Source organism: Alligator mississippiensis, chromosome 4, assembly GCF_030867095.1.
Source record: "Alligator mississippiensis isolate rAllMis1 chromosome 4, rAllMis1, whole genome shotgun sequence".
NCBI lineage: Eukaryota > Metazoa > Chordata > Crocodylia > Alligatoridae > Alligator > Alligator mississippiensis.
The window spans coordinates 129,756,257-129,783,239 of NC_081827.1; the positions used below are offsets into that span (position 1 = coordinate 129,756,257).

Consider the following 26,983-nt stretch of genomic DNA (forward strand, 5'->3'; position numbering starts at 1 on the left):
CATCTCAGCCTTCTCCACCAGGTAAAAGTATCTCCTCTGAACAGAGTTATGACACTGGCACAGGGAAGCTCTGTTGTAGCTGAATTTGTGACTGTCATTAACCTTGCTATCTGGATGTTTCATGATCTTTGCTGCATTCATCCTCATAACATTCCTGAGAAGCTGGAAAGCACCATTGTCCTTGCTGTCCCCAGATGTATTGGGTTCAGGGAGCTGATCCCAGGTTACCATCCTAATGGCAGGATTATTTCCTGAGTAAAGCTAAAGAAAAGCAGATGTGTTCACTCTCTGTGCAGGAATCCTGTCCAGTATGAACAGCTGTGCAAGTTGGCTGCTCAGCTGCTGTGGTGAGAAATGAACTGTAAGACCCTGAATAGAAAACAACAGGGTGGCTGAAGCACTGTGGTAGTTTCTTGTCTTCCTTTCTGTTGCTGTGCCTAGTCATGGCAAGGGACTGTTGAGTCAGAGGTCAGTGTACGAGAAGCTTGCATTTAATGTGCAGGAAGGTGGAATGCTACCTAGAAAAGCCCTTTTCTGATGTAGTTCGATCCTAGCTTCACTTAGTCAGTCTTTGGCTCATTTTGAAACTGGGATGAAGGAATCTTTTTGAACTCTTAAATTTAAGTCTCTGGGATGCCAGTTTTGATTTTCATCAAGCCCTGAGAAGCCTGCCACTTGAATTTCAAAACCCTGCAGCAGTTCTCTCATTCAACTGAAATTTGTTTAACTTGTCACAATGCTTTAATTTATGTATTTTTTTTTTTTTTTTTAAAGAAATGTCAAGGAAGGTTCAGAAATGCATGTTTTTGTTCCTTGGCTAAGCCTCAGAAGCTTTTAGGAGTGTGTCTCAATTAAATATTTCAGTAAGGGGGCATTGGTCATCCTGTGCAAGTCTTTCTTGTTGTGTCCAAGGCCAAAAGAGACATTTCCTGCTGAGTATGTCCTAGAGCAGCAGTAGGCAGCTCCCAGCACATGTGCTAGAGCATGGCACATGAAGACATTTTGCTTGGCATGTGCACCTCAGGGTAGATGGCAGGGGAGCCATGAAGGGACTGATCCCTGTGGCAGTGCAGCCCTGGCCCCTTCCCTGCTGTCTGCTGTGAGGCATGTTTGCACCTGCTGCCAAGCAACAAGCTGGGCTGGGGCTCTGCAGACCCTGGTGAAGCTGCTTGCAGCCTCCTTGCCTCATGCTGTGAACAGCCTGGGCCCTGTGACAGGCAACAGGGGCCTGCCCAGACCCTGGGCCAGCTGTGGCAGGAAGCCAGGATGCTTCAGACAGCTGCACCAGGGTCCACAGAGCCCTGACCTGGCTCATTGTTGGCAGTGGGTGCACACATGCCTCGAGGTGGCTGGTGGGGAAGGGGCCTGGGCTGCACTGCTGCAACAAGGATCAGGCCCCTCGCAGCTCCCCTGCTGTCCACCCCTGACACACCAACATATTACAGGTCAAGGTTGCAGGTGTTTTTGGCGCTCTGCCCTAAAACATTGTCTACCCTTGTTTTAGAGGCAGGAACTTAAGTGGCAGGGGGAGAGGTCTTGCCATCTCTACTTCTTGATGACATTTTTTCTTTGGATCTATATCTCCTTTGGTCATTACATGCACAGCACTATAGCTTTTAGTTAAAGCATCCTCTGGGATTACATATGCATTGGTCATATTAGCAAGAGAAGCTATAATGAAATTGTTTCTGAAACTGTTCCATGTAATTTTGTTCTCAGCACAGTGATAAAAATGTGTGCGTCTTGTCCACACAAGAGCCTCATCAGTGACTAGTTCTGTGCCTGGCATGTCATAGCCTGAACATGCACTAAGGCTCTAATGCTCTGCCAGGCCATGTGCTAGGGCAGCTTAAGACTGATCCTGTCTCCCTTCTGAGCCTAGATGAAATAACATTGATTTTCAAGGTTTTCAAGATTGTTTCTGTTATGCAAAAAAAAGTGCTTTATAAGTCAGTTTGTACCTTCATAATGCAAAAGTTTGTGCAAAAGTAATGTCTTGTTCACTAGTCCATTGTCAGTAGACTGCTTGGCTTTGCTTTAGATGGTTCATTCATGTGAGCTGACATGAGACTTGTCATGGGACTTAGAAATAAGAACAGCATAATTTTGTTTTGGGGTGGTCCTGGTAAACTTCCTAGTTGTTTAAGTGATTTGTACAACAGAATTCTGCAGCATTGGTCCGGTTGTGATTCGTGGATCTAAAGTAACTTTTAAAAAATGTTTTGTTAAAAGGGCAGTCTATGGCTGCTTTTATTTTTGAAAAACTAAATTTCTAGCCTTTTTGTGTGTGTGTGTTCCTACTTTAGTATCTGGGTGCTCTGAATCCCAGAGTGTTTGCATAGCTCTGTCCTTGTGGTATGCTATTTTACATGTCCATAATTTTATAATTGCTTGTCATGCTGATTGGCTTCAAAAGCTTTAAAACAAGTGTTTGATCATAAAGATATACATGTGGCAAGAGACGGTCTTCCAGGGGGATTTCAAACAACACTGTAAAATGGATAGCTGAAGGTCAGTGTGGCATAGTCTGGTTAAAAAAAAACAACAAAAAACTACAATTCTGCTGTTCAAAAGGAGGGTTAAGTACAGTCACTTGGCTTAGCTGATAATCCCTCATTAAGCAGGAACACATGGCAAAATGAGAGATGATTTGAGGGGAAATCTTACCTGGCATACTAAGGTGCATGAACCTGTCACTATTTTCAAGATTATGATCTTAACCATTTGGAGACCATTATGCAATTCACAGGGAGCCTGTTTGCTCTAGGCCAGTGGTTTTCAACCTTTTCTCATTTGTGGACCCCTAAAAAAATGTTGAATGGAGGTGTGGACCCCTTTGAATTGTAAGTATGGGTATTCACATACTCTTGGTTGATCATAGTCATCTTTTGTGGACCTGGCTTAGACATAGTCTGCAGACACCCAGGGGTCTGCAGACCACAGGTTGAAAACCACTGCTCTAGGCCAGTGGTTCTCGAACTTTTTGTATCAGGTCCATGGGCGACTGGTACCTCCTGAGTCTTGTGGGGGCTCAGCACATGTGGGGGGGGTGGGGCTGCACACAGCATACCACTACCCCCCCAGTGCCCCTCCCTGTGCCACCTCCTTGCAAGAGCCCCAGGCTTACCTTTCTCCCAGCAGCAGGAACAGCTCCTCTGCTGGGGGATGGGAGCATGCTCTTTACAGGTAGGGAGGGGGAGGGAGGCGGGGCAGTGCTCTGATTGGCCGGAGTGCTCTTTGATGCTCCAGGCTCCAAAGCGCTGTCAGGGAGGGCGGAGCTGGATAGAGAAGCAGTTTGTGGTCCTTAGCCATACAGTTGGGCCAGTGAGAATCCACTCTGCGCCTGGCCCCGTCCTGAGCAGTGCTGAGTTGGGATGCATCAACAGGCTCCCCAGCAATTTCAGAGGCCAATCTCAGGGTGGGGGGGAGATGCATGTACCCCGCCCCCAGTGCCCCCTACCAGTTGCCTGTGCCAGGACCCATTTCTAAACATTGGTGATCAGTCCCAACCCAGTGCCTCTCACTCCTGACCCACTGCCCCCAGGCCCCTGTCCCCCAGTGTGTGGCACAGGGCGTGGATGTGTGGGGGGCATGGGGGACCCCAAGCAGCCCCTTGCAGTGTGTGAGGGGAAAAGCCCCAGTTTCCTACATTTTCTCCCTTTAAAGGAGAATGCATTTGGAAAGTTTGTTGATCCATTTTTAAAGTTTGTTTGCAACCTTTTCCAATATTCTTGTGATCCACTTTTGGGTGGTGACCCATGGGTTGAGAAACACTGTTCTCGGCAGTAGTCTTTGTAGTGGGAAATCACAGAAAGCTGCTTTGGTGCCTTGTTTTCTGTGCATTCAGACATCAAATGGATTTTTCTTCCTAGCTCTAAGTTCTTAGCACTGTAAGTTGCTTAGGCTAGGGACAGAAGCTGAACATAAATTGGTTTAAGTGATTAGAAACCTGGTTTAAACATGTAACAGAACAGAAGCTTAAGTGCACATAAACCATTTTCAAAATGGTTGAAACTGGTTTAAGATAAACCTGGTTGAATGTAGCATCAGACTTAACTGATTTGGGTCAAACCAGTTTATGAAACTTTTGTCCCTTGAACCTTCCTGGTTTGAGTTAAATCATAGTCTCCCAATATCCCAGCATGTTTTGCAGCTCTGGGCTGGGCTGTGCTGTCTGCCCCTGAGAACAGGGCTGGCTCCACCCCTCTTCTCCTTAGCCAGAGCAATGACAGCTGATTGACAAGTGGGTGTGGGGCCAAGCCTGGCTGGGGATGTAGCTCAGTCTGCAGGGAGGATGGGGACTGCTCCCCTCCCCCCCACCCCTTGCAACCCTGGTTGGGGTCTGGAGTGAGAGGTGGGGGTGGGGGGTTAAACTCCCCTTCCACCTCTCAAACTTACTGCTGGCTGTGACTGTAGACTACAAATCCCAGAGGTGTCTGGAAGCAGGAAGAGGAAGTGATGAGCAACCCTGCAGAGTCCTGCTGCTGTAATTCTGGACTGCAAATCCCAGAGACCTTGGGGCCAGCAAGAAGAAGCAGCAAACACGGCCCATGTTGGCTACGTGCCAGAGAGCTGTCCTTGGCTTCTGGTTTGAGCCACTACAGACATGCATTGGCTGCATTTCCTGAATCACAGGTAAATGTCTCTTCACTTCTGTTTCAATTTAATTGCTGCAGTTTAGACTAACCTGCAAATAATGAATTGATTCAGCGTTGGGGTTTTGACTGTCTGTACTTAACCTTAGTGTATTAAAAGTGACCATAACAATTGGAGTTCCATTATAACAGCTCTTGCAAAGAGCATACTGATCCCCAGAGAACCTCCAATCAGAACTGTGCCTTGACTTCTAAAGTGGCTGGCCTCTGCTCTGTGGACATCCTCTCTTCCTGTACAAGGGCTATGGCACCTAGAAGGATTTTATTCTAGGTACTGTTTGGAAGGCTGGCCCTATTCTGTCTTCGTGTTATACTGTGGTAAGGTTGGGTACAGTCTACATGCCTTGGAGGAGATGAAAGGTGTCTGTACTAGCACCTTAATTGTGTTGATGTGGGAATAGTAGTAGCAGGCTGAGCTGCAGGCTTGCTGCTCCTATGGTTATAAACCCAGCCAAATATATTATGCAAGGGTTTCCCAAGGTACGCGGGTTAGCACCCTGCTGTATAGCAAGATTGGTCTCATGCCCCATCCTACCTTAGTTGCCATCATTGATTTCCCCTTGCTGCTGATTTTCCCCCCAGCGGCCAACTTCCTACCTACCCCAACTGCCTCCAATTTGCTGCCGATTCCAAGGTGGTAACTGGCAGCATGCAAGTAGGTGGGCATGATTTGTGTGCCTGCTCCCTCCTTGCCTTGGGCCTTATGTGCTTCCCCAGGGAGGCTCACCTCATGTTTTGGGAAACACTATATTATGCCATGATCCTTTCATCCACTGCTTGTGGGACTCCCGTTTACTTTCTTCCTAAGTTGTTTGGAAATAAATTAGTTATTCTGTGTAGTTGGGTCCATATTGTTTGCATAGTTGTATAAGAAAGGATTCTAAAATACCATCAATAATTCCATGCATTACTTTACTACAGATTTGAAATTATTTGCATTAGTTAAGCAGTTTTTGCAATTCTGTACAATGAGATACATTCAGTTACTGTAGTAACTTTTGTCCCTTTAACCTAGTAATTCAGAAACATGCCTTGTTACAGATAATGGGTTAATTAATCTGAATTCTTGAGAGATGAACTGTGCCTAATAGATGAAATGGAGATGGATCAATGTGACAGTCTGACATTTCAGCCAGTCTCTGAAAAAAACAGAGCTCTCCATTGTGTCCTTTAACGCGTATAGCCAGGTCCCAGCTAATTTTGCTGTAAACTGATTGAATTATTCCTATTTGAACAGTTCATAGCATGTGAGCTTTAGTACTCTTTAACATGTACCTCATATCATTTGTGTTATTCCCTCCAAGCTGTTCTGAGATGTAAATAAATTCTAAATCAAAACCTCATGCGGATATAAAAAGTTAAGTTGTTCACACTGATTTGTGATTAAATCACCTCAACAGCATACCAAGCCATTAAATTGTGATGGGCACATTTTGAAAATATCCCCCCAAAAATGCATGTGATCCTAATTGGGGCTAATATTTCACTGTTTTGGCCAGCTGTTGCACTCTGAGAAGTCCCTGTGCTTTCAGGGAAATACAGTTCTGAGGTGCAAATGCAAGGCTGACAAAACACAAACTTGGCCTATATTTTGCCCACTTGTGCCTCTGTTTCACTTGGGTTGCATCAGTGCATGGATCCAACTCTTAACTCTGTTTAACATGGAGAGAAGTCCACATTATTGTCAGGTTTGCACAGATTGAAAGAATATATGAGAGAAGGTCTTGGGGAATTCATTTATATTCATTCCTTGTTTATAAGCCACTTTTTTTTAACTGAAGATCAGTGTTCACCAAGTGTAGAAGCTCCTGGCCTTGCCAAATGTCCACGGTGTAGGAAGACTTTGACATTTGGAAAAATTACTAGTTATTGTATAGCTCTGAAACTAGCAAATTACAGAACTGTAGTTTGAAAACCTGTTCCTCTCATGTCTAACCATAAAAGGCTCTACACTACACCCTTGCCGGACACAGTGACACTTCTGCCTACCTCTTTGCCATAGGTTTTTACAGTTCTTCACCAACGAGCTGCTGCAACCTCCTGCAGTAACCCTCACTCCCAAGGTCCTGGGGATCTGACTCTTGTATTTGAACTTTTGAGATTGATAATACCATCTCATTTCACAATACTTTAATCTCAGTTTCTGTACAATGTAAAATATTTTTCAAACCCATGTCATGAGTGTGAAAGAAATGTGTGGCCCAACCCAACTAATTTATTGCCTCTTTTGATATTATAGTCTACATTAGATGCAAAACTACGAAGCAGAGGCTTTCTCTGCCATATCTGCAGTTTCATATTTGCTCATGCCACTGTATAAATATTAAAATGAATAGGCAGGGAGAGGTTCTCCAAGTTCTAGTAAACTGATAGAAACCACTCATTAACTTAATCCAAGCTCCATTATTTATTTCATGACAGATACAAGCACAGGCTCACCACATTGCATAATGTACATGAAAAATGAAGAAGTAGTAATCCTCTTCCAGAAGTTTTGCCAAGTCTGATTAGCCTGGACCAAGTTTTGACACAAGCCAGCTATCTGTGTTTACTGTGTAGGCGTCCTGAGAAAGGAGATCATGTGAGCTGCTTTGCTTCAACTACCTCAGCAACAAAGCAATCCCCTCCTTCTTGTACCCGATTCACTGCTTGAATAAAGTGTTATATAATGTAGGCCTGAACAAAATCCCTGGATGTGAGCACTTCAGCTCCCCCACCCCAAGTTGGTGTAAGTTCAAATTCTGACTTGAACTGAAGGGCTGAATTTGGGTTTAAATGGGCCAAAATAGTAGAGCAGGTCTGCACAAGAGTTCTTCTAATACAGGGCAAATTGAAACTTTTGTAGTCTAAATGTAACCTGTTGGTAGGTGAACCACAGAGCATGTGACTACCATCTAGGACATTATTCCTCTCTTTATGGGCTAGGGTGTTGGAGAATGAGGAAGGACTATGAAAATCAGGATGAGGCTGGGTCCTAGAGAAGTTAGGTGAGAGTCTTGTGCTGTAACTTCTGTTTTAATGCTCAGCAGAGCAAAAAAGGCTGGGTTCTGCCTGTAAGTGGCCAAGAAAGCTGGCTTTTATGCCTCCTTCCTTTCCAGTTGCGGCATTGGGAGCGGGAGTGAGAGTATGCCGGAATTCATATGGGTGTTGCAGATTTGGGCAACCTCAAGGCCAGTCTACTCTCCAACAACTTGTGGCCATTATTCCTTGTTATCCCGGGGGGTGCTAGGGGAAACAAGGTCTCCCCCAAACCCTTCTGGTTCCCCCTAGTGAGTTTATAGATGGTCACAAGGTCCCCCCTCCAGCCTTCTCTTGTGAAGGCTGAACAGGTTCAGGTCCCGTAGCCTCTCATTTTAGGGTCTGCTCTGGTGTCCCCAGATCATACGGGTGGCCCTCCTCTGGACCCTCAATGTTGTCCACATCCCTCTTGAATTGGGGTGCCCAGAACTGGACACAGTACTCCAGCTGTGGCCTGACCAGTGTCACATAGAGGGGGAGGATCACCTCCTTGGCCCCACTTGAGATGCACCTGTGGATGCACGATAGGGTCCGGTTAGCCCTGCCGACCGTGACCTCGCATTGTTGGCCCATGTTCATCTTGGAGTCGATGATGACTCCAAGATCCCTTTCTGCCTCCGTGCTCTCAAGAAGGGAGTTTCCCATCTTATGTGTGTGCTGCCGGTTACTACTGCCCAAGTGCAGCACCCTGCACTTGTCCGTATTGAAACGCATCCTGTTTTTGTTAGCCTACCCTTGCAACCTATCCAGGTCTTTCTGCAGTCTTTCCCTCCCTACTAGTATGCCCACCTCACCCCAAATTTTGGTATCATCAGAAAATTTGAACAGGTTGCTTTACACCCCGTCGTCCAAATCGCTGATAAAGAAATTGAACAGTGCGGGCCCAAGGACCGAGCCCTGGGGGACTCTGCTGCTCACTTCCCCCTAGGTTGAACATGACCCGTCCACCACCACCCTCTGAGTACGACCCTTCAGCCAATTAGCAATCCATTATTAATTGCTTATCTTTTTAAACTACAGAAAATAAACTGCCCCAAAACTTTCTAGTGTAACTCACATCTGTGATGTCAAATACAGATGTACTATGTCAGGCTGTACTGTATGTGATGATGAATGTAGTTCTACTGAATGTATAGAGAGAGAGAGCATGATATTTTGGCTTCTGCAGAGATGGCTTACTAAAAATAGTCAGGAGTACATGAATATTTCAGTTATGAGTGCAGAAGTGGTTGTCTGTAAGTTGTGTCGTGGCTTGTGGCAAATTAGTGCTTTTATTGTTGAAGGAATGTTTATCTAGATATATGCTGCAAAAGTATTTATTTTAATGCCCTTTTAATAACAAACTGTCTACAGTCACGTGAAATAATTTCACTTTGTAGACAGCTCCACAGGTGGACAGAGCCGGGGCTTGATTCCTGCCTCTTCCACTAACTTGATAGAAGACATGGACTTCTTGAGCTGAATTGTGCCATTTAGTATTGAATCATTTGGATTGTGCTGCTGTATATTGTGACAATTTTTGTCTCTGCATAGTAGACCAGATAGGCCACCTTTTCCAAGCCCACCTCAGTTTTCTGCTCCAGGTTCTCTCTTGGAATGTTGCCTAGATAGGCCACATCCCACAACTGGAGTAGTGACATATCGTGGTCCTACGTTCCTTGTCGTTAAAAGTAAACAGGCCTGCTGTAAACTTTTTTTCCTGGGTCTAGGCTGGTGTTTCATGAGACTGTAGAGTCTCTTTGTCATTGATCACTGGACTCTTTTCACATCTGGTATTATAACATGTATGTACTCAGCTAAGCATTTATGACAGCTCCTTTGCTTTCTTTGGATGTCTCTCTCTAGGCATGAAGCTTGTCTTTATTTTTATGATGCCGTCTCCTAAACCAGGGAATCCTCTCTGTGGGACTGTTCGTTTTTCGTGAGTCGCTCTGAGCCTTTTTGGATAAGGTGGGACATAAATCAAACAAGCATGCTAATCTCACTTTACACATGCACTTTGCCCATCACCTGATGGTAGTGAGTAATATATAGTGCTTTTTTCCTTGCAGGGCAATCAGTCATGGAGTAAAAATTATTTTTCTGTCTGTAGCATTCTTCCTGCTGGTGGCTTTCCTGGATTGCCTGCAGTCTCTCTTTGGCTGTGCACAAGTAATGTAGCACTTGATAAACCCAACTCTTGCTCCATAGGGTATATGTGCTGTACTGGGGAAGGAGTGTCCTGCTTAGTGCATCTGAACTTGCTGGTTAGTATCTTATTTTCACCCCAAACTCCTGAACTCCCAATAAAGTGCATAAAGTCACTTTGGTGCACTTGGCAGTGGCTGCTTTCCAGTGCTTTTTAATGCCTTGTGAGCAGATCTATCTGATGCCCGGGGGTGGTGATTGGGATCGCTCAATTCCACTGAGTTTCTGTCTTGGTCTTGGCACTGATTCCTTCGTGTCTCACACTACAGCTCTGTCTGCTCTGTATAGTGGTAGTGCTTTAGGATGGTGCCAGACTTCAAATTTTCTTTATGCTTTCAAAGGCCTGTTCTTGGGTCTCTGACCATTTCCACTCAGCAACACTTGTATGTTAACTATTTCAAGGGTTCACAGACTTCTGAAAGGTGTTTGCTGAATCAGGAAAGATAGCTGGCCATTTTAATAAAGCATACGGCTCTTTTCACATTATTTTATCTGGATGTTTCGCTAATAGCTCTCTGTGTCTGAAGTCAAGAGGCTCCAAACACCTATTTAGAAGGTGGATCACTGTTCCTTGACATTTTTCTTTTACTATCAGGATGTTGTGGGCTATTGCCTTGATGCCTGGGAGTTGCTGTAGTGCAGGTCTGGGCAAAACGGTGGACCTAGCTGGCTGCTGGCCTCCATTTCCCAGAAGCTCCTGCCTGTGTCACTCCAGACAGTCTCTGTGGAGACCCTAGGAGTGACAGGGTCATGACAGCGCAGGGCCACGTTCTCCATGGAGACTGGCCTGAGTGGCGTTGGCAGGGTGTGTGGCTGGGTGGTGGATCGAGGCTCTGCCCTGGCTATCACCGCTGCAAGATCTCAGCCCCAGCCTTGGCCTCAGAGCAGCTCCCTGCCCAGCCACATGCCCTGCCAGTGCTGTTTGTGCTGGTCTCCAGGGAGACTTTGGGAGTGTGGGGAAGTTAGGGCACTGCCACTCATTCCTTTGGGGGGTCTCATTCCTTTGGGGATCACAGTACTCAATGGATATTTTTTTGCCTGTGCAATCTCATTCTTTTCTCATTTGCTTTGTTTTCCTGTTAGTTACACTCCCTTGGTGTCTTGAGTCACACTCCCTGGAACCTCATGCCTAGGTAACAAGAGAAGGACTCTATATTTGTAGTTAGCAGTATAGCTAGGTGTATACAAACTGGCTTTCTGGTGCATTCTCTGAGATCCTCCATCCTGCAGTTTTATAGTTTCATGGTTGGAAGGGGCCTGAGCGGATCATCAAGTCTAACCCCCTGCCATGGGCAGGAAAGAATGCTGGGGTCAAATGACTCCAGCTAGGTGATTGTCTATTCCCCCTTTGGAGATCCCCAGGGTAGGAGCAAGCACCACTTCCTTTGGAAGATGGTTCCAGATCCTAGCCACCCCTAGCCTGAACCTACTCTCAGTCAACTTGTGGCTGTTACTCTTAGTTACTCCTGGTAGTGCTCGGGGAAACAGGGACTCTCTCATTCCCTGCTGGTCCCTCCTGGTAAGTTTATAGATGGACACCAGATCCCCCCTCCGCCTTCTCTTGTGGAGGCTGGACAGGTTCAGGTCCCATAGCCTCTCCTCATATGGCCTGCCCTGCTGCCCCCTGGCCATGTGAGTGGCCCTACCTTTGGACCCTCTCAATGCTGTCTACATCTCTCTTGAAGTGTGGTGCCCAGAACTGGATACAGTACTCTAACTGCGGCCTGACCAATGTCAACTCCTTGGATTTGCTCGCGATGCATCTGTGGACGCATGATAAGGTGCGGTTAGCCTTACTGACCTCGTCCTCACATTGGCGGTCCACATTCATCTTGGAATCAGTAGTGGCTCCAAGATCCTTTTCTGCCTCTGTGCTGACGAGAAGGGAGTTCCCCAACCTGTAGGTATGCTGCTGGTTCTTCCTCCCCAGGTTCAGTGCCTTGCACTTGTCAGTATTGAAACCCATCCTATTCTCATCCACCCACCCTTGTAACCTGTAGAGGTCTAGCTGTAGCCTGTGCCCACCTCTCCCCATATCTTAGTGTCATCTGTGAATTTGAACAACACACTTGTCACCTCCTCGTCCAAGTCGCTGATGAAGATTTTGAACAGTGTGGGCCCGAGGAATGAGCCCTGGGGGACCCCACTGCCCATGTCCCTCCAGGTTGAAAATGACCCAACCACCACCACCACTCTCTGGTTAGGACTCTCCAGCCAATTTGTGACCCATCTGACTGTGTAGGCCTAATTTTTTTATGAGAATGGAGTGAAACACAGTGTTGAAGGCCTTCCTAAAGTCCAAAAAGGCTACGTCCACCGCGACACCTGCATCTAAGGATTTTGTGACCTGGTCGTAGAAGGCAGCCAAGTTGGTCTGACAAGACCTGCCCCTAATGAACCCATGTTGGTTGCCCCTAAGCATAACCTCCCCTGCTGGTCCCTTGCAGATGTGCTCCTGGATAATTTTCTCAAAGAGCTTCCCCAGGACCAAGGTAAGACTAAGGGGCCTATAGTTTTCTGGGTCCTCCTTCCTCCCCTTTTTGAAAATGGGGAGCACACTGGCCCTTTTCCAGTCTTCTGGCACCTCTCCAGAGCACCATGAGCGCTCGTAAAGCCATGCCAGGGGTCCTGCAATGACCTCTGCCAATTCCCTCAGCACCCTGGTGTGGAGATCATCTGGACCTGCTGATTTGAACGTGTTCAGCCCCACCAGAAGTTCCCTAACTAGGTCCTCTCTGACCCTAGGCCTGGCTGCCTCTCCTGAGTCCGTTCAGAATCCTAGTTGCGGGGGATGTCCTGGTCCCTGCGCAGAAAAATGGAGACAAAGAATTTTTAAAGAGGTCAGCTTTATCGTCTGGTGCAACCACCAGATTGCCTAGTGTGTCCTGCAGGGGCCCCACCTTACCCAGTGCTTTCTTTTTACTCCATATGTATTTAAAAAAGGACTTCTTGTTATCTTTGATCCTGGTTGCAAGTCCTAGTTCTGTCTCCGCCTTAGCCTTCCTAACAGCCCCACTATAGTCTCGAGCAATGGAGCTATAATCCTCCTTGGGGATGGCCCCTCCCTTCCATTGGGTGTATGCCTCCTTTTTAGCTTCAGACATTCCTGAATGCCTTTGGTGAGCCATGGGGGCTTTTGAGCACTCTTGCCCGCTTTGACTCGCATTGGGACTGTCACCCTTTTGAGCTCAGAGGATCGTCTCCTTAAGGAACGACAACTCTTCTTGGACTTCCAACTTCCCTACCCTCCAGGACCTCAGTGCCTCCCTGACTAATCGCCTTAACTCATTGAAATCGTCCCTCCTGAAGTCTAGGGCTGCTGCCTTGCTGCAGGCCTTTGACGCCCTGCGCTGGATGGTGAATTCCAGTAGGCGATGATGGCTATCGCGCAGGTGGTCGAGAAGCCACAGTCCCCTCACCAGGTTGTTGCCTGTGGCCAGGACCAGGTCCAGCAAGGCATTTCCCCTGGTGGGACTGTGCACCTCCTGGGTTAGGTGGAGGTACTGTATCTCAGTCAGGAACCTACGTGAGCAGTCACATGTGGCTGACTGCTCCTCCCAGCAGATGTCCAGGTAGTTTAGGTTACCCATGATGACCACGTCCCTTGACTTAACTGCCTCCGCGAGCTGACCCGAGAATTTCCGGTCCAGCTCTTCCCCCTGGTTGGATGGTTGATAATAGACACCCACCGTTAAGTTCCTTTCCCCCTTATCCCCTTGTATTCTGACCCAGAGCACTTCAGTCTGCCCCTCCTCTGACCCTGTGCTGTTTGTTGAGGACGCGTATCGTTCTTTGACGTAGAACACCCCAACCTTTCCTCCCTGTTCTATCCCACCTGAACAGTCTGTAGTCCTTGATGTTTACCATTCAATCATGGGTTGAATTCCACCAGGTTTCAGTGAGCCCTACTACATGAGCCCCACAGTGTCTGCTTCTAACTCCAGATTTCATTCAAACATGCTACAATATGTAAACATGTAGGAAAAGTATAATAAAAATGCTGTTTCTCAAGCCATTTGTTCATTTCTGTACTTGTTTAATTAAAGTAGTTATTTGGTCATCTCCCTCACTGGCAATATGAGACCCTGGTTAGGCTAGCTGCTGTTCCTACCTATTGGTATTTATTGAAATCAGTGGGACTCAATGCAGGCAAAGTTAAAATGTGGTCCTTAGCTACTACAGTAAGGGTGAAGTTGCACATTACACTTAGATCATACTAAGGGCACTTAAAATGTGAGTGTCAGCATGTTAAAGCTTCTTGTTCCGAGTGCTCTCTGAGTGTCTGTTATGCCACTTCAGGAAAGGGTTAACTCTGGGCTGTGCTACCTAGATCATGTTAGGGCAACTTTAGTGTGTTCCACAGAGATAAAATGAGCAATTTGTAGTTCTTCCACATCCCAGAATGCATTCATATCCCCTCCCTTCCTCCTTTCTCCCCACCCCCCACATCCTGGCTCCTAGCCCTGCCGCTGCTCTCCAGCCTATTAGTTCCAAGTCAGAGCTATGCAGGCAAGCAGCTGTATTAACACTATGTGAGAGCTCACAGCATGTTTTAACTTTAATACCACTTAGCATTCCACAGATTTACTGTGCTTTTTAAGTGTAATGTGTAACTTCACCCTTAAGTGTATTTGTGTTATCCAGGGGTTCTGACTAAATTCCAGCTCGAGCAATGTCATTACAAAGTTGTTTCAAAGAGTAGTAACGTGAGCTAGCCTGGGTCAGGTAAGAGTGGCCATGCTAAAACAAAAACATAAATATTTTAAATCTGGCTGGGTATTGGGTCATAAGCTGCTAAGCCTGAGGGATGTATTCTATTTTAGTTCTATAGAAGGCTGAGCTGCTCTCTAAATCTTTTTACAAAGGATTGTGAGAGAATTTCTGTCCTTTCTGAGTTCTTGGGACAAGAATTGTGGGAAGGCATTGGAGGACTAGCACTGCTTGAGTGCTATTAGTTTATATTCAAATTACAAAGAGGATAGCATCTGTGCATATTCAGACTTGGTTTGTTATCCCTTTTGGACTTGTCAACTCAAGGTAAACGTGCCAGGTCCAGTGGAAGGGTTTTTTGTGCGGATGGGACTTAAATTCGGTTCAGTGCTTGACATAACTTTGCAGTGAAGACTAATGCTCAGCTAATGGGCCTGTTTAACACGTTTATCGTTCCATACTTGCTATTATCCTATTGTGTTGATAAAGCTAACCTCTTTAACAAATTTTTTGCCTCCCATATTTCTGAGCAGTGACCGGGACATCCATATCTTCCCCCCCCCCCCCCCCCCCCCCCCGAAATCCTGGATGAACTCAGGAAGGGCACAGCCGGGCCCAGGGTCAGAGAGGACCTGGTCAGGGAACTTCTGGTGGGACTGGATGTCTTCAAATTGGTGGGTCCAGATGATCACCTGAGGGTGCTGAGGGAATTGGCAGAGGACATTGCAGGACCCCTGGCACAGGTCTATAAGCACTCGTGGTGCTCTGGAGAGGTGCGAGAGGATTGGAAAAGGGCCAATGTGGTCCCCATTTTCAAAAAAGGGAGAAAGGAGGACCCAGGAAACCATAGGCCCATTAGTCTTACCTTGGTTCTGGGGAAGCTCTTTGAGAAAATTATCCAGAAGCACATTTGCGAGGGACCAGCAGGAGAGGTTATGCTTAGGGGCAACCAACATGGGTTCATTAGAGGCAGATCCTGTCAGACCAACCTGGTTGCCTTCTACGACCAGGTCACAAAATCAGTGGATGCAGGTGTCACGGTGGACATAGTCTTTCTGGACTTTAGGAAGGCCTTCGACACCTGTCTCTCACCCATTCTCAAAAAAAATATTAGGCGACTGTATCGTCAACGCCTACACAGTCAGATGGGTCTCAAATTGGCTGGAGGGCCTCACCCAGAGAGTGGTGGTGGTTGGGTCATTTTCAACCTGGAGGGACGTGGGCAGTGGGGTCCCCCAGGGCTCGGTCCTCGGGCCCCCACTGTTCAACATCTTCATCAGTGACTTGGATGAGAGGGCGACAAGCATGTTGTTCAAATTCACAGATGACACTAAGATGTGGGGAGAGGTGGGCACTCTCGAAGGGAGGGACAGGCTACAGCTAGACCTGGGCAGGTTACAAGGGTGGGTAGATGAGAATAGGATGGGTTTTAATACTGACAAGTGCAAGGTACGGAACCTGGGGAGGAAGAACCAGTAGCATACCTATAGGCTGGGGGAACTCCCTTCTTGTCAACACAGAGGCAGAAAAGGATCTTGGAGTCATTATTGACTCCAAGATGAACATGGGCTGACAATGTGAGGACGCTGTCAGTAAGGCTAACCGTACCTTGTCATGCATTCATAGATGCATCACAAGCAGGTCCAAGGAGGTGATCCTCCCCCTCTATGCGACATTGGTCAGGCTGCAGTTCTGGGTGCTGCACTTCAGGAGGGATGTGGACAGCATTGAGAGGGTCCAAAGGAGGGCCACTCACATGATCAGGGGGCAGCAGGGCAGACCCTATGAGGAGAGGCTACAGGACCTGAACCTCTTCATCCTCCACAAGAGAAGGCTGAGAGGGGATCTGGTGTCCGTTTATAAATTTACCAAGGGGGACAATCAGGAAACGGGAGAGACCCTGTTCCCCCGAGCACTACCAGGAGTAACTAGGAATAATAGCCATAAGTTGACTGAGAGTAGATTCAGGGTGGATATCAGGAAGCACTACATCACAGTCAGGGCGGCTAGGATCTGGAACCAACTTCCAAGGGAAGTGGTGCTTGCTCCTACCCTGGGGGTCTTCAAAAGGAGGCTAGATAATCACCTTGCCGGGGTCGTTTGATCCCAGCATTCTTTCCTGCCCGTGGCAAGGGGTCAGACTTGATGATCTGCTCAGGTCCCTTCCGACCCTACCAACTATGAAACTATGAAACTGTTTTGCTGTATGCTGTTATAATCTTCCATTCCACTCAAAAGTTTGCTGCATTACAATAAATATAGTGATTTGCGTTCCCTCCTTTCCCCTGTGACACTCACTAGCTTTTCAGGGGTACCCAACCCTTTTTTGCTTTGTGGGCTAGATGGGCAGTACCAGGTCTCTACCTGGGTTTGGATTGCTGGTGAGCTCAATTCTGGTGCATGGGACAGGTGCAGAGGGGGGCTGATCTGGTTGGGTGGCAATTTCCCAGGCCTAATCTGGCTACATGGGACTTAGAAATTTGGCAGTGGGGGAAGCAGCGGAAGTATGAATAGCTACTCCACCACCAAATATCCCAACCCGTAGGAAGCCCTGTTGGGCCAGATGCTGTGGGTCGGTAGGCTGGATTTGGCCTGAGGGTTGAGCACCCTTTGTTTGTTTTAAAATGTCTTCTATCTATAGCTTCTTTTATCATTTAGAAGCACCTTCTGTCCTGAATATGCTAGAATAGTGCTTTCCAAACTGAAGGTCACAATGTTACATGGTGTTGCAGTAGTTCAGAGTGAGGTTGGGAGTCCCTTATGGAGTCCCCAATACTTGCCTTGTGTGGTTGAAATTAACTTCCTTGTCTCATCTGCTCTGTGGTAGTTTTGCCTTGCCTTCAAATACCATGTTTTCTCTCATACAACATGTCCTTTCCCCCCAAAATTGGGGCATGTGCATGAAGTAGGGAAGATTGATTTTTTTTCAGCCTGGGATACCTACCCTGCTTTGATTCCTGCTCTGTAGTACATTAGCTGTGGTATTACTATTCAGGCAGCTAAAGGAGTCCGTGGACCTAATGGATTATAAAAAGGGATTATTTCTCCTTTTTAAGTCTAGTATTACATTAACGTTTCTTAAGATAGTTCTGCTGTCGGCTGTCTGTTTTGGGTCTCTCTTCTATTTCACAGCCCTGAAGACACTTTAGCTCTTTTCACCCACGGAGACCAGTCTTCAGCTGTAACTGGTGCTTCAGCATTAACTAAACAGGAATGGGAGATTGAGTCTGTTGACAATTAGGCTGTGCCCCTGCTCTGTGCAACTATAACTCTGGAAAAATCTTTTTTTTTGTTGTTCTACTTTTCAAAAAACAATGTGCGTTTTATATTCTGGGGTATGTAGTACGTGAGAAAATACAGTATCTCGTGACAAATGAGACATCTTACCCACAGTAAGAATGGTCTCTGCACCTGAAATTAACAGTGGTTGGAAATTTTTTAATTATTTCAGCACCTCCTTTGTAATTGTTTCTGATTCTGTCATCTTTTGCCTGTGATGAGCAAAAGCTGTTTGAGCTGCCCTGGTTTAGCTCTTACTTTAGGGTACTTGCAGACATGGATCAATCTGCTGTGGTACAGAAAGCCCCTGCCCCTTGTTAATTGCTGGCTTACAAACAGCAGTAACGAATAGATGAAGTTCTTATCTGAATGCAAGTGGGATCACCACTGGAAAAAAGTTTGGGAACTGTTGTACTAGAACGTGACTTGTTTTACTGTAAACTTAATTTCCTACACAGAAATATCTAAGAATACTGTATGAAGAAGAGTGAAAGCAAGACCTGCAGAATCTCATTAGTTTTCTTTTTACTTGAGGCTATATAAATATTCCCTCCCTTCTTTTCTATCCCTCTGTCCCTTCCTCCATTCCATACCTGGCTAGTTTGCTCTGCAGTAACTTGCTTGCAAAGATGGTATGCATCATGCTTCCACATAGAGGTTTGATTTTCCTGCCTTGTGCTGACACTGCTTTGCTGATTAGTGGCACTTCACAGTCCCACGACTAGTCATTCAAATGAGATCTTTCAGCCTCTCAGTTGATTCACATGAAATGCATTTCCAAATTCAGTACTCTGGTTCTACTATGCTGCTTACAAAGAATGTGGGTAGAACAAGCTATTCAGATTCAAAGACTTTTTATTTTTTAAACACCCAATGCTATAGGTCACAGGAAGTACAACTCTAGTGCTTGGTGTTTCCTAAATTATTTGAAAATAGCTCCTGGGAATACAGTTGCTCAATGACCCTTTTCTTCTTTGTTTTCTGTTCCCTGTACTAATAATTTTGGCTCCTTGTTCATTTTCTTTTCCCTTTTAAAAGAGACTAGGAAAACAATGATTTCTTTTTTGCATTAAGTTTGCCACAGTATCTTCTAGGACAAGGAAGTCTCACTTTGATTTTTCTTGGCATAGAAGGGTCCTTCATTTGAGGGAAACCATAAGTCTTAAAAAAGAAAAAAAAGGTCAACCTGTAATTTTCTTTTTCTTAGATGGGAAAAAGGGTGATGTGATGAAATGGCTGCCAGAGAATGCTTGTGAGACAAACTGTACTATTTGAGGCCTTTTATTTGTCAGATATACTTATATATCTGACAAATAAAATGTATATCTGTAAAGTCATTTACTTGACTTGAATGTTGCATGTAACATGGTTAACTTTTTTACTTATGGTATAAATAAGTGATTTAATTGACTTTATTCTCAACAAGCCAAAGGAGATGGGAGTGTGTTACAACCCTTAGACTGTGTGCCCAGTAGCCCTGGGAACTGCTCTAACTTCTTCCAGCTGGCTGCCCTTTCTAAGGGGCTAGCTACCAGCTCTGTGTATCTGGGATGCAGCACACTCTTGCTGTAGTGGCTTGGGCAGATTTGTGCATGAGGAGCTGGAATCTGGCTAGGAAAATCTGGCTGCTTTCTGCCTTTTTATGATATCTGTGGGTTACAAGAAGAGCGGAGTGGAGGAGAGAATCTCTTGGTTTCCCATGTTGATTGGAGATGGCCTTTCATCTCTAAAACGGGTATCTATTATTTATATGATTTTGCTTCTATCTGTTTTTGGGCAGGGGTCCTGCTCTGTTCCTCTCCCCACAGTTCTAACTGTTCCTGCTGGAAGTATGAAATCTCTGCTGGTTGAGTGAGGGTTTCCTGTTACTGAATCCTGCAAGTATTTGGGTTGCACTAATGACCCATCATATGACTGCCTCTGCATAGTTCCTGCCATAGAGGGCTGGGGCTGACCTTAAAGATTTCAGAGAAATTTTTCAGGTGGAGGTAGCACAGCCTTGCACCTTCTCTCCGTGTTTCCAGGCAAATGGTACTGGCAGAGTCTGATCTTCTGGGGCTAATTCTGACCTTGATCAGCCGACATAAGCTCATAAATTACAAGGCAGTGAAAACTGGTCAGAAATCAGAATCTGGTCCTTCTACGTTTGAGGCGAAAACATTGTTATTGGCCCTGGTTGGCTGCCTTTCCTATTTCTCTGTTTTGATACTTTATTTTGCTTTCTTGTATTCCTACATCATGGACTTTATTTCCTTGTTGTTCAGTGTGCTTCAAGGCATGCTGTTGCTAGATGCAAAAAGGCAAGCCTCCATCCCTGGTTTGGTGGAAGTCTGGCAAAATACTTTGTTTTAGCTGGGCATGTACATTGTGGGGGTTGATTCAGTTTTGGATTCGGTTGTTTTGGAGGACAGTGATTTGTTTCGGTGTTCTGACCTGGCCCCGCAGGGAGCAGAGATGGGTGCTGGGGTCTCCTTCCTGCTGCTGCCTGCCCCGTGCAGCCCTGGACCTCTGCTCTTTGTGGAGCCAGGTTGTGCGGCAGGGACCAGCACTGCCTTGCTGCTCAACTTGGCTCCGCAGGGAGCAGAGATCTGCGCCGGGGTCTCCTCACCACTGCTGCCTACCCCGTGCAGCCCCACGTCACTGGGGCAGTAGGGGCAGGCAGCAGCGACGAAGACAGACCCCTGGCACAGATTTCTGCTCCCTGCAGGGCAGCATTGTACACCTATTTCCCTGCAAGCCCGGCTCCAAAATTCCGAAATTTTCTGAAACATTTCCAAAAGGTTTCGGATGCTTTGTTTTGTTTTGGAGATGTTTCTGAGCCTTCCACTTTGATTCAGATTCGGTGTTTAGGTCACCAAAATGGCCCGAAACACCTCCGAAATGAAAGAGCTGCTGAAATTTTGCACAGCCCTAATGTATAAACCTGACATCGTGTCTAGGAGCAGAAGAGAATTAGAGAAACAGACAAAGGACCATTTTGTTGGGTTCTGATGTTAGATTATGCTAAATTCACTCTTCCAAAATAGTTCTAGTTTTCACATGTGGTGTTGGTTTTAGTTTCCTTGTTTTAACTGTATATCTGACATGTTTTAAGACTACCTCTACCTGAAAGGTGTATATTAAAACTCATCGCTCATGCTTGGTATATCTATCTTGGGACTAAATAAGAGTATGTAGGCTCTTACTGAGAAGTCATCCTTTGCATATGGAATCAGTATGTTTGGTTGGCCAAGAAACTTTCTGCAACTGTGTAAGCTGCTTGAATAGAACCTTACAATTCAGAAGCCTGCTTCTTAACTTGCTTTTTTGTGTTGCCTGGGGCTTGCAATTGCTACCTGTTCCTTTTTTGTGGGATAAATGGTTGTACACAGTCATGTGACATGTATGTAATTATGTGCATCATGTGCTCCAGGAAAGGGATGAAAGCTTCTTGCTCATGCATATAGACCTTTAGCTGAAAGGGAAGAGTTAGGTCCAAATCATAACCTTCTATTTTGAACACTGCTGACCAGTGGAAAAGAGCTACGTTCTTTGCAGTGGTATGAGAGCATTGTGACTGGAAATCTTCTTGAGTCAAAGCCAGTCCCTTGCCTTGTAGGTAGGTAAAACACATTATAGTGAAGTCCTAGAACTGGAATTATGGGCACCTCCAGGTCCTTTATTTCAACTCTTGCACAGATGCTGGGCATGTTGTTCTTAAATTCCTGTTTGGGTACTCCTAAGCAGTGACACTGCCCACCAGTATTTATTTACTGAGAATACTGTTGAGTAACTTTTGGTTTCCTAATGATCTTGCACTTAAGCATCTCATTTTTGTCATTGGGGAACCTGAGGCAAAATGGTGAAGTGATTTTTCCCAAGTTTGCTGAGTGTGTTTAGTGGCAGAGCTGAGGTTAGAAACCAAGAGTTTGTGGACCCAAGCTTGAATGCAGCACTCTAGTGCACTGCAGGCTAAATACCAGTTAATATCTCAGTGACTCAGAGTTTGAGTGAGCTGGATAAATTGTTTTGCTGTGTGTGGCTACAATCCTATGTAAGAACGGGATTTACAATAGGTCTCACTCTTTTCTTTGTTAGGCCAGTTTTACAGAGTTATACTTTATTTCAGTGAAATTATGCTTGATTTACCACTGGGGCAAGTGGAAAGTTGGCCCTGGTGATGCTCTTTTGTCCAGCTTGTGCCTTGTCTTTTAAGCTTATATATGTGTGGAAAAAATGTAGCTCTAAGTAAAATCAAGGGTGGAAACCTTCCCAAATGATTTTAGTCATTTTTTCCACAAGACTCGCTTCATAAAATATTAACTTTTTACAAGACCTCCTTTTATAATGACCCACTTTATCTGGCTTCACAAAGTGGCATTTTTTTGGAGTTATGGAATAAATTGCTAACAAAACAGTTTTGTTTCTGAGCATTTTCTTGTCTAAGCATATTGTCATGGAAGTGTGTGTGTGTGTGATACTTGTGCCTTAGGCAGAGAACAGAAATATATTCTGACAAACACCATTGCTTCAGTATCTCTGAGGATTGCTATCTTTTAAGGAGCAAGACAATATCCATGATATGTTACATCTTGCATTTCTTGGCTGTTCTCCTCTCCCTCCCTCCACCCTGAAACAACAGATGGTTTAATAGTTTGCAGATTCCCAGCTCCTTTGGAACACTGACTCTGGGGGAAAACCCCCCCCCTCCAAAGTAGTGCACGTTGGCAACTGCTCTCGTAAGAAGAAAACAGCTCTGTTCAGGAAGACAGTAGCAGCTAAAATGGGGTGGCTTTGCAGTCATCAAAGGTTGTTTGAAACAGCTGACTCTGTTTGCAAACCATACATGGATTTGTTCCATTCCACTCAGTCGGTCTCGGTCTGTTCTTACACTCTTATTCACATGGCTCCTTCAGTTTCTCTTTGTGCTGTGCCAGCTGACCGTCTCTCCCTTCTTAAATCTTCACGTTGTGTCCACCATATTCCTTAGGGCTAACTTCAGCTAGGTTTGTTGTTCAAAATGCTGAGCCCCCTCCCTATTGGCTCACCTGGACCAGACACAAACACCATTTTCCCTCCATGTAGGGCACAGTATAGCTGGGTAATACATGAAGAGGTGCTGGGGCTGGAGGGGCACTCTCCTGTTTGGAGCCAAATGGGGATGTGAGGTGGGAGTTTGGTGCTTGTGGAGCTGTCTTGGATGAGATATAACATGGTGTTTCTCATATTGATAAATGTGTCGCAAGACCACTTAATGGAAATTCTAGGCCTTGTGGTTATTTTCAAAAAGGTAATGTTATTCTCTTTGAAATAAAGAAGGAATTTCAGTTCGCTGGGACCAGCAGTCTTTCTTTGCTGTCCAGAGCAGTTTCACGTTGTCACCATTCTCTGTTTTTACTAACTGCATTTTAGTACCAGAATGAAGTCGTTTATATAACTTCTCTGTGCAGACCTACACATTTGGAAGTGGGTGGCCTTTCAGCATGAGAGGAATTATACAACATAAAAGTAAGCACTCATCTGAAAACGTTTCTTCTTTTCTTGGGATCATGACTGGTACAGTCCTTAGTGTTTGGTAGGGCATTGCATTAAAAGTAATTAGATCGGGGTGTCCAACCTTTTTGAATGTGGGGCCAGATCATCATATTCAAAGACCTTGCAGGAAGCAGTATCACATCAGGAAGTGATATCATGTGACCTTTGACATCAATGAAGTTGCAGGAAGTGACAATGAAATGGGTCTAACCAGTTCAAAACTCTCCCTCTATAGCATCCACCTCTGCCACTGTTCAGGACAGGATACTGAGCTAGATGGACCGTTGGGCTGAGCAAGCATGGCACTTTTTATGCTCTTATATTCTTTGGCTGAGCTTCCAAACTATGGCTGAGATTTGCAAAAAGGGGTAGATGGGCATGTTACAAAGTTGTCATAAAAGATTTGGAGCCCTCTAAAGCCCATTCATTTTAATGGAAGTTGGCCTTTTGTCTCAGCTTTGAAAATCTCAGCCCAAGGTGCCAACCAAATAAGTCAAAATATATTTTGCATTTCTATGCAATGCATCTATGTGGGGCTCTCCAAGCATTTTACAAACATGAAATGAACCTCAGGATATCCCTGCTATTCAGAAGAAATGTGGTGGTGAGGACATTCTGGGAACATCTCTCACTCCCTGGGTGTGACCTGCTTGTACTGTCCTTGGACCACTGCCTCATTTCCAGTTCAGAGCAGTTAAAGTGTAAGTGGGTAGGAAGGGCATTTTTTTTGGCAGCAGGTTTCAGTAGCTTGAAGCTAGTGAAGATGTACCCACAATTAGCCACTGACCAGAGTGGGAACACAGTTGTCCTCACTTATTAACATGGCTCCAAGGCCCAGCACTGTCTCTGCCTACGTGTTGCTGTCATGTCCTCTTGCTTTCCTAAATCTCATGAGAGTAGAGGATTCTCATCATGCCTACTGGACTGCCGTCACCAGATAGCTGTCCTGGTTCTAATTTTGTGCTTCTGACTCTTTCATGGCCTCTTTTAGGGTGCACACTTAGAACTCTGGCTTTTCTTTCCCACCCATTTTGCTGAATTGTGATTATTCCCATGGGGCATGAATTTAGTTCAGTGGCTATGATTCTGCTTTCTCATACAGAGGCAATGACTCTCACAAAGTATGGCGTATTTTAGTAGAATAAAAACATTTTGAAGGGCATGCAAAGCAATAAGCAGTTTTTACTCGCATGAGCTTACCGGGTATCAACCACCTGCTACTTGGGTTCCTGGCAGGTACAGACACAAGTTTATTAGCACATTGTTCCAGAGTGAGTCTCTGTGTCATAGCCTACGTCAGGTCTCAGATCTAGGGAGCCTGACCCCTCCCCAGCCATAGGCTTGTCACGTTATACTAATTTGCTGGCCGGTGTAGACCCAGCTGTGCTCCTCCCATCCCCAGAAGCATCTGGGAAGCCAGCTTCAGCTGCATGCCACTTTTACTGGCCGGTGCTGACCTGGCTGGGTCTGTCCCATCCGGAGCAGCATGCAGCTGAATCCAGCTTTTCACGAGTTGCTGGGGATGGGAGGAGGTGGGCTGGAGCGGCAGGGGCTGAGCTGCACTTTCCCCTTACCTGCGCCAGTCAGTCCCGAGTGGCACATGGCTCCACCGCCGCTTCTGCTGGCCGGTGCCGACCTGGCTGGACTTCTGTCCCCAGCAGCACATGGGAATCTGGCTTCAACCGCATGCTGCTCCGGATGGGACAGACCCACCCGGGTCGGCTCCAGCCAGTGAAGCAGCGGCAGAGCCATGTGCCGCTTGGGACTGACAGGCACAGGTAGGGGGAAAGTGCAGCTGAGCCCCTGCTGCTCCGGCTGGGTGCATCCTGTCCTGAGCGACACACCGTGTCGGCAACGTCAAGCTGATGTAGTGCATGTGGGAACCTTGTCCCTTCCCCAGCCCTTCAGCAGCCATTAGGAGTTGGCTGAGGGGGGGGACAAGGGGTGGGAACGAAAGTAAACAGTGTTTACTTTCATTTCCCATTGCAGCACCTAGGGCCTCAGAAAACGGCTTGACATGTTGGACAAGCCTGAATTAGATTGTGCTATAATAAAGGCATTTCCTGCTGCATGAAGTGGGATGGGCCAGGATTAGGGCAGCCTGTTTTCTTCTGCTGCTCCCACCCTGGCTCATAGATCCAGCTGGGTGCAAAGCAGCATGCACCCCCTAGACCTGTGTGGAGGAAGTAAGACCCGTAATCCCTGAGTGCCTTGGGTTTGACTGTAACTGGTCTTTCTATAACAGTGATTCTCAACCTTGATAATTCTTAAAGCACCCCTTGATAGTCTTGAGGCACCCTTGGAAGATGCTAGTTCTCAGCTTTCACTCATTTTTTTTACTACAGAAAAATACTACAGCTGTGGTGCTCAACCTTTCTCCCTGGAGGACTGGATGGGCAGTGCCTGGTCTAACAATGAGTGGTTCTGGTCCAGCACCCAGGGCCAGTGCAGTGGCCACTATCTGGTCACATAGAGTGGGTTAGGGGGCAGCCTGGCCTGAGCCTAACCCTTCAGGGGGAAAGAGGCTTGACCCAGCCCCATGGGGGGGAAAAGGGGGCATGGCCCAGCTTCATGGCTGGGGTGGGGGGAGTAGTTTAGCCTTGCTGGGGGAAGGAGGCATGACCCAGTTCCAACCCAGCCCTGTTGGGACAAGGGGGCGCAGCCTGGCTCTGACCGGGCACATGGGGCTTAGGGTTTGGGAATTTGTTAGGGTGGCTGTATTAATGGCTACCATCTTCCCCATTGCCAACTCTCCTGACCCATGGGGAGCCTTGTAGGCCAGATGCTATGGCTCTGTGGTCCATTTGGTCTGTGGGCTGGAAGTTGAGCACCCCTGGCCTAGAGCAATTCTTCTGTTGCAAAGAACTCAGAAAGATCACAACAGGTCAGAATGGTTTTGATACTGTGGATTCCTATTTGAAATCTCTGGGTGTATCATGTTTGCACACATAATAGTACTAATGTTGTGTGGCAGCCCATGGCACCATTGAAAGGATCTCAGGGCACCTCAAAATGCCATGGCACCTTGGTTGAGAAGCACTACTTTATAATAAGGTGTAAAAGTTCCTTGTACTCTTCCATTTGTAGAAAAGCAAATCAAAATATGGCCCTCAATAGGGATTTTTCCATTAAATTAATTCAATATTCAAGTAGAAACAAAAGTGGCAGGTTTATTCCTACTTAAACACAATCCATTTATTTTTTAACTAGCAAGATAACATCTTTGTTTAGCTGAACTCACCAGGTTTTAGGTCCCTGATCTAATAATAAATCTTGGCCATCTTCATTTAGGAGCCACAGTATTTAATAATAGCTAGTAAGAATTTGAGCACTTACTTTCCCCTCTGGCTGCATAGGAAAAGCGACACTTCTAAATGAAAATAGTATAATTATCATGTACCCTTAGTAGGTATGCCATGTTTACTGGCCTCTGGGATCCAGCAAAATATGTCTGTGTGTGTAAGGGGAGGAGGGGGTTGAGGTTTAGGTTTAGTTTAGGTTTAGCTGTAAAAGACTATATAGTATTCAGTAAATGAGTTTCTAATTAGCTACTGTATCTTGGTTTGGTTTGCTTGCTTTTTCATGAGTTGGAAAACTTGGCAGACGATACAAAAGAATTA

At 46.0% G+C, this 26,983-nt stretch overlaps 1 protein-coding gene across 10 annotated transcripts in view; it reads left to right on the top strand.

The window, feature by feature from the left end:
- PPFIBP1 (PPFIA binding protein 1) overlaps positions 1-26,983 on the top strand; it is a 185,667-nt gene that overhangs the window by 13,880 nt on the left and 144,804 nt on the right. For 8 of the 10 annotated variants that reach the window (XM_059726613.1, XM_059726615.1, XM_059726614.1 and 5 more), the window contains exon 2: positions 4,417-4,635. The exons of the other annotated variants lie outside the window; for them this stretch is intronic. In XM_059726613.1, the coding sequence (XP_059582596.1) occupies positions 4,459-4,635 (177 nt within the window). In that variant the 5' untranslated portion in view covers positions 4,417-4,458. The remainder of the gene's footprint in view (positions 1-4,416; positions 4,636-26,983) is intronic. 10 annotated transcript variants of the gene reach the window in all.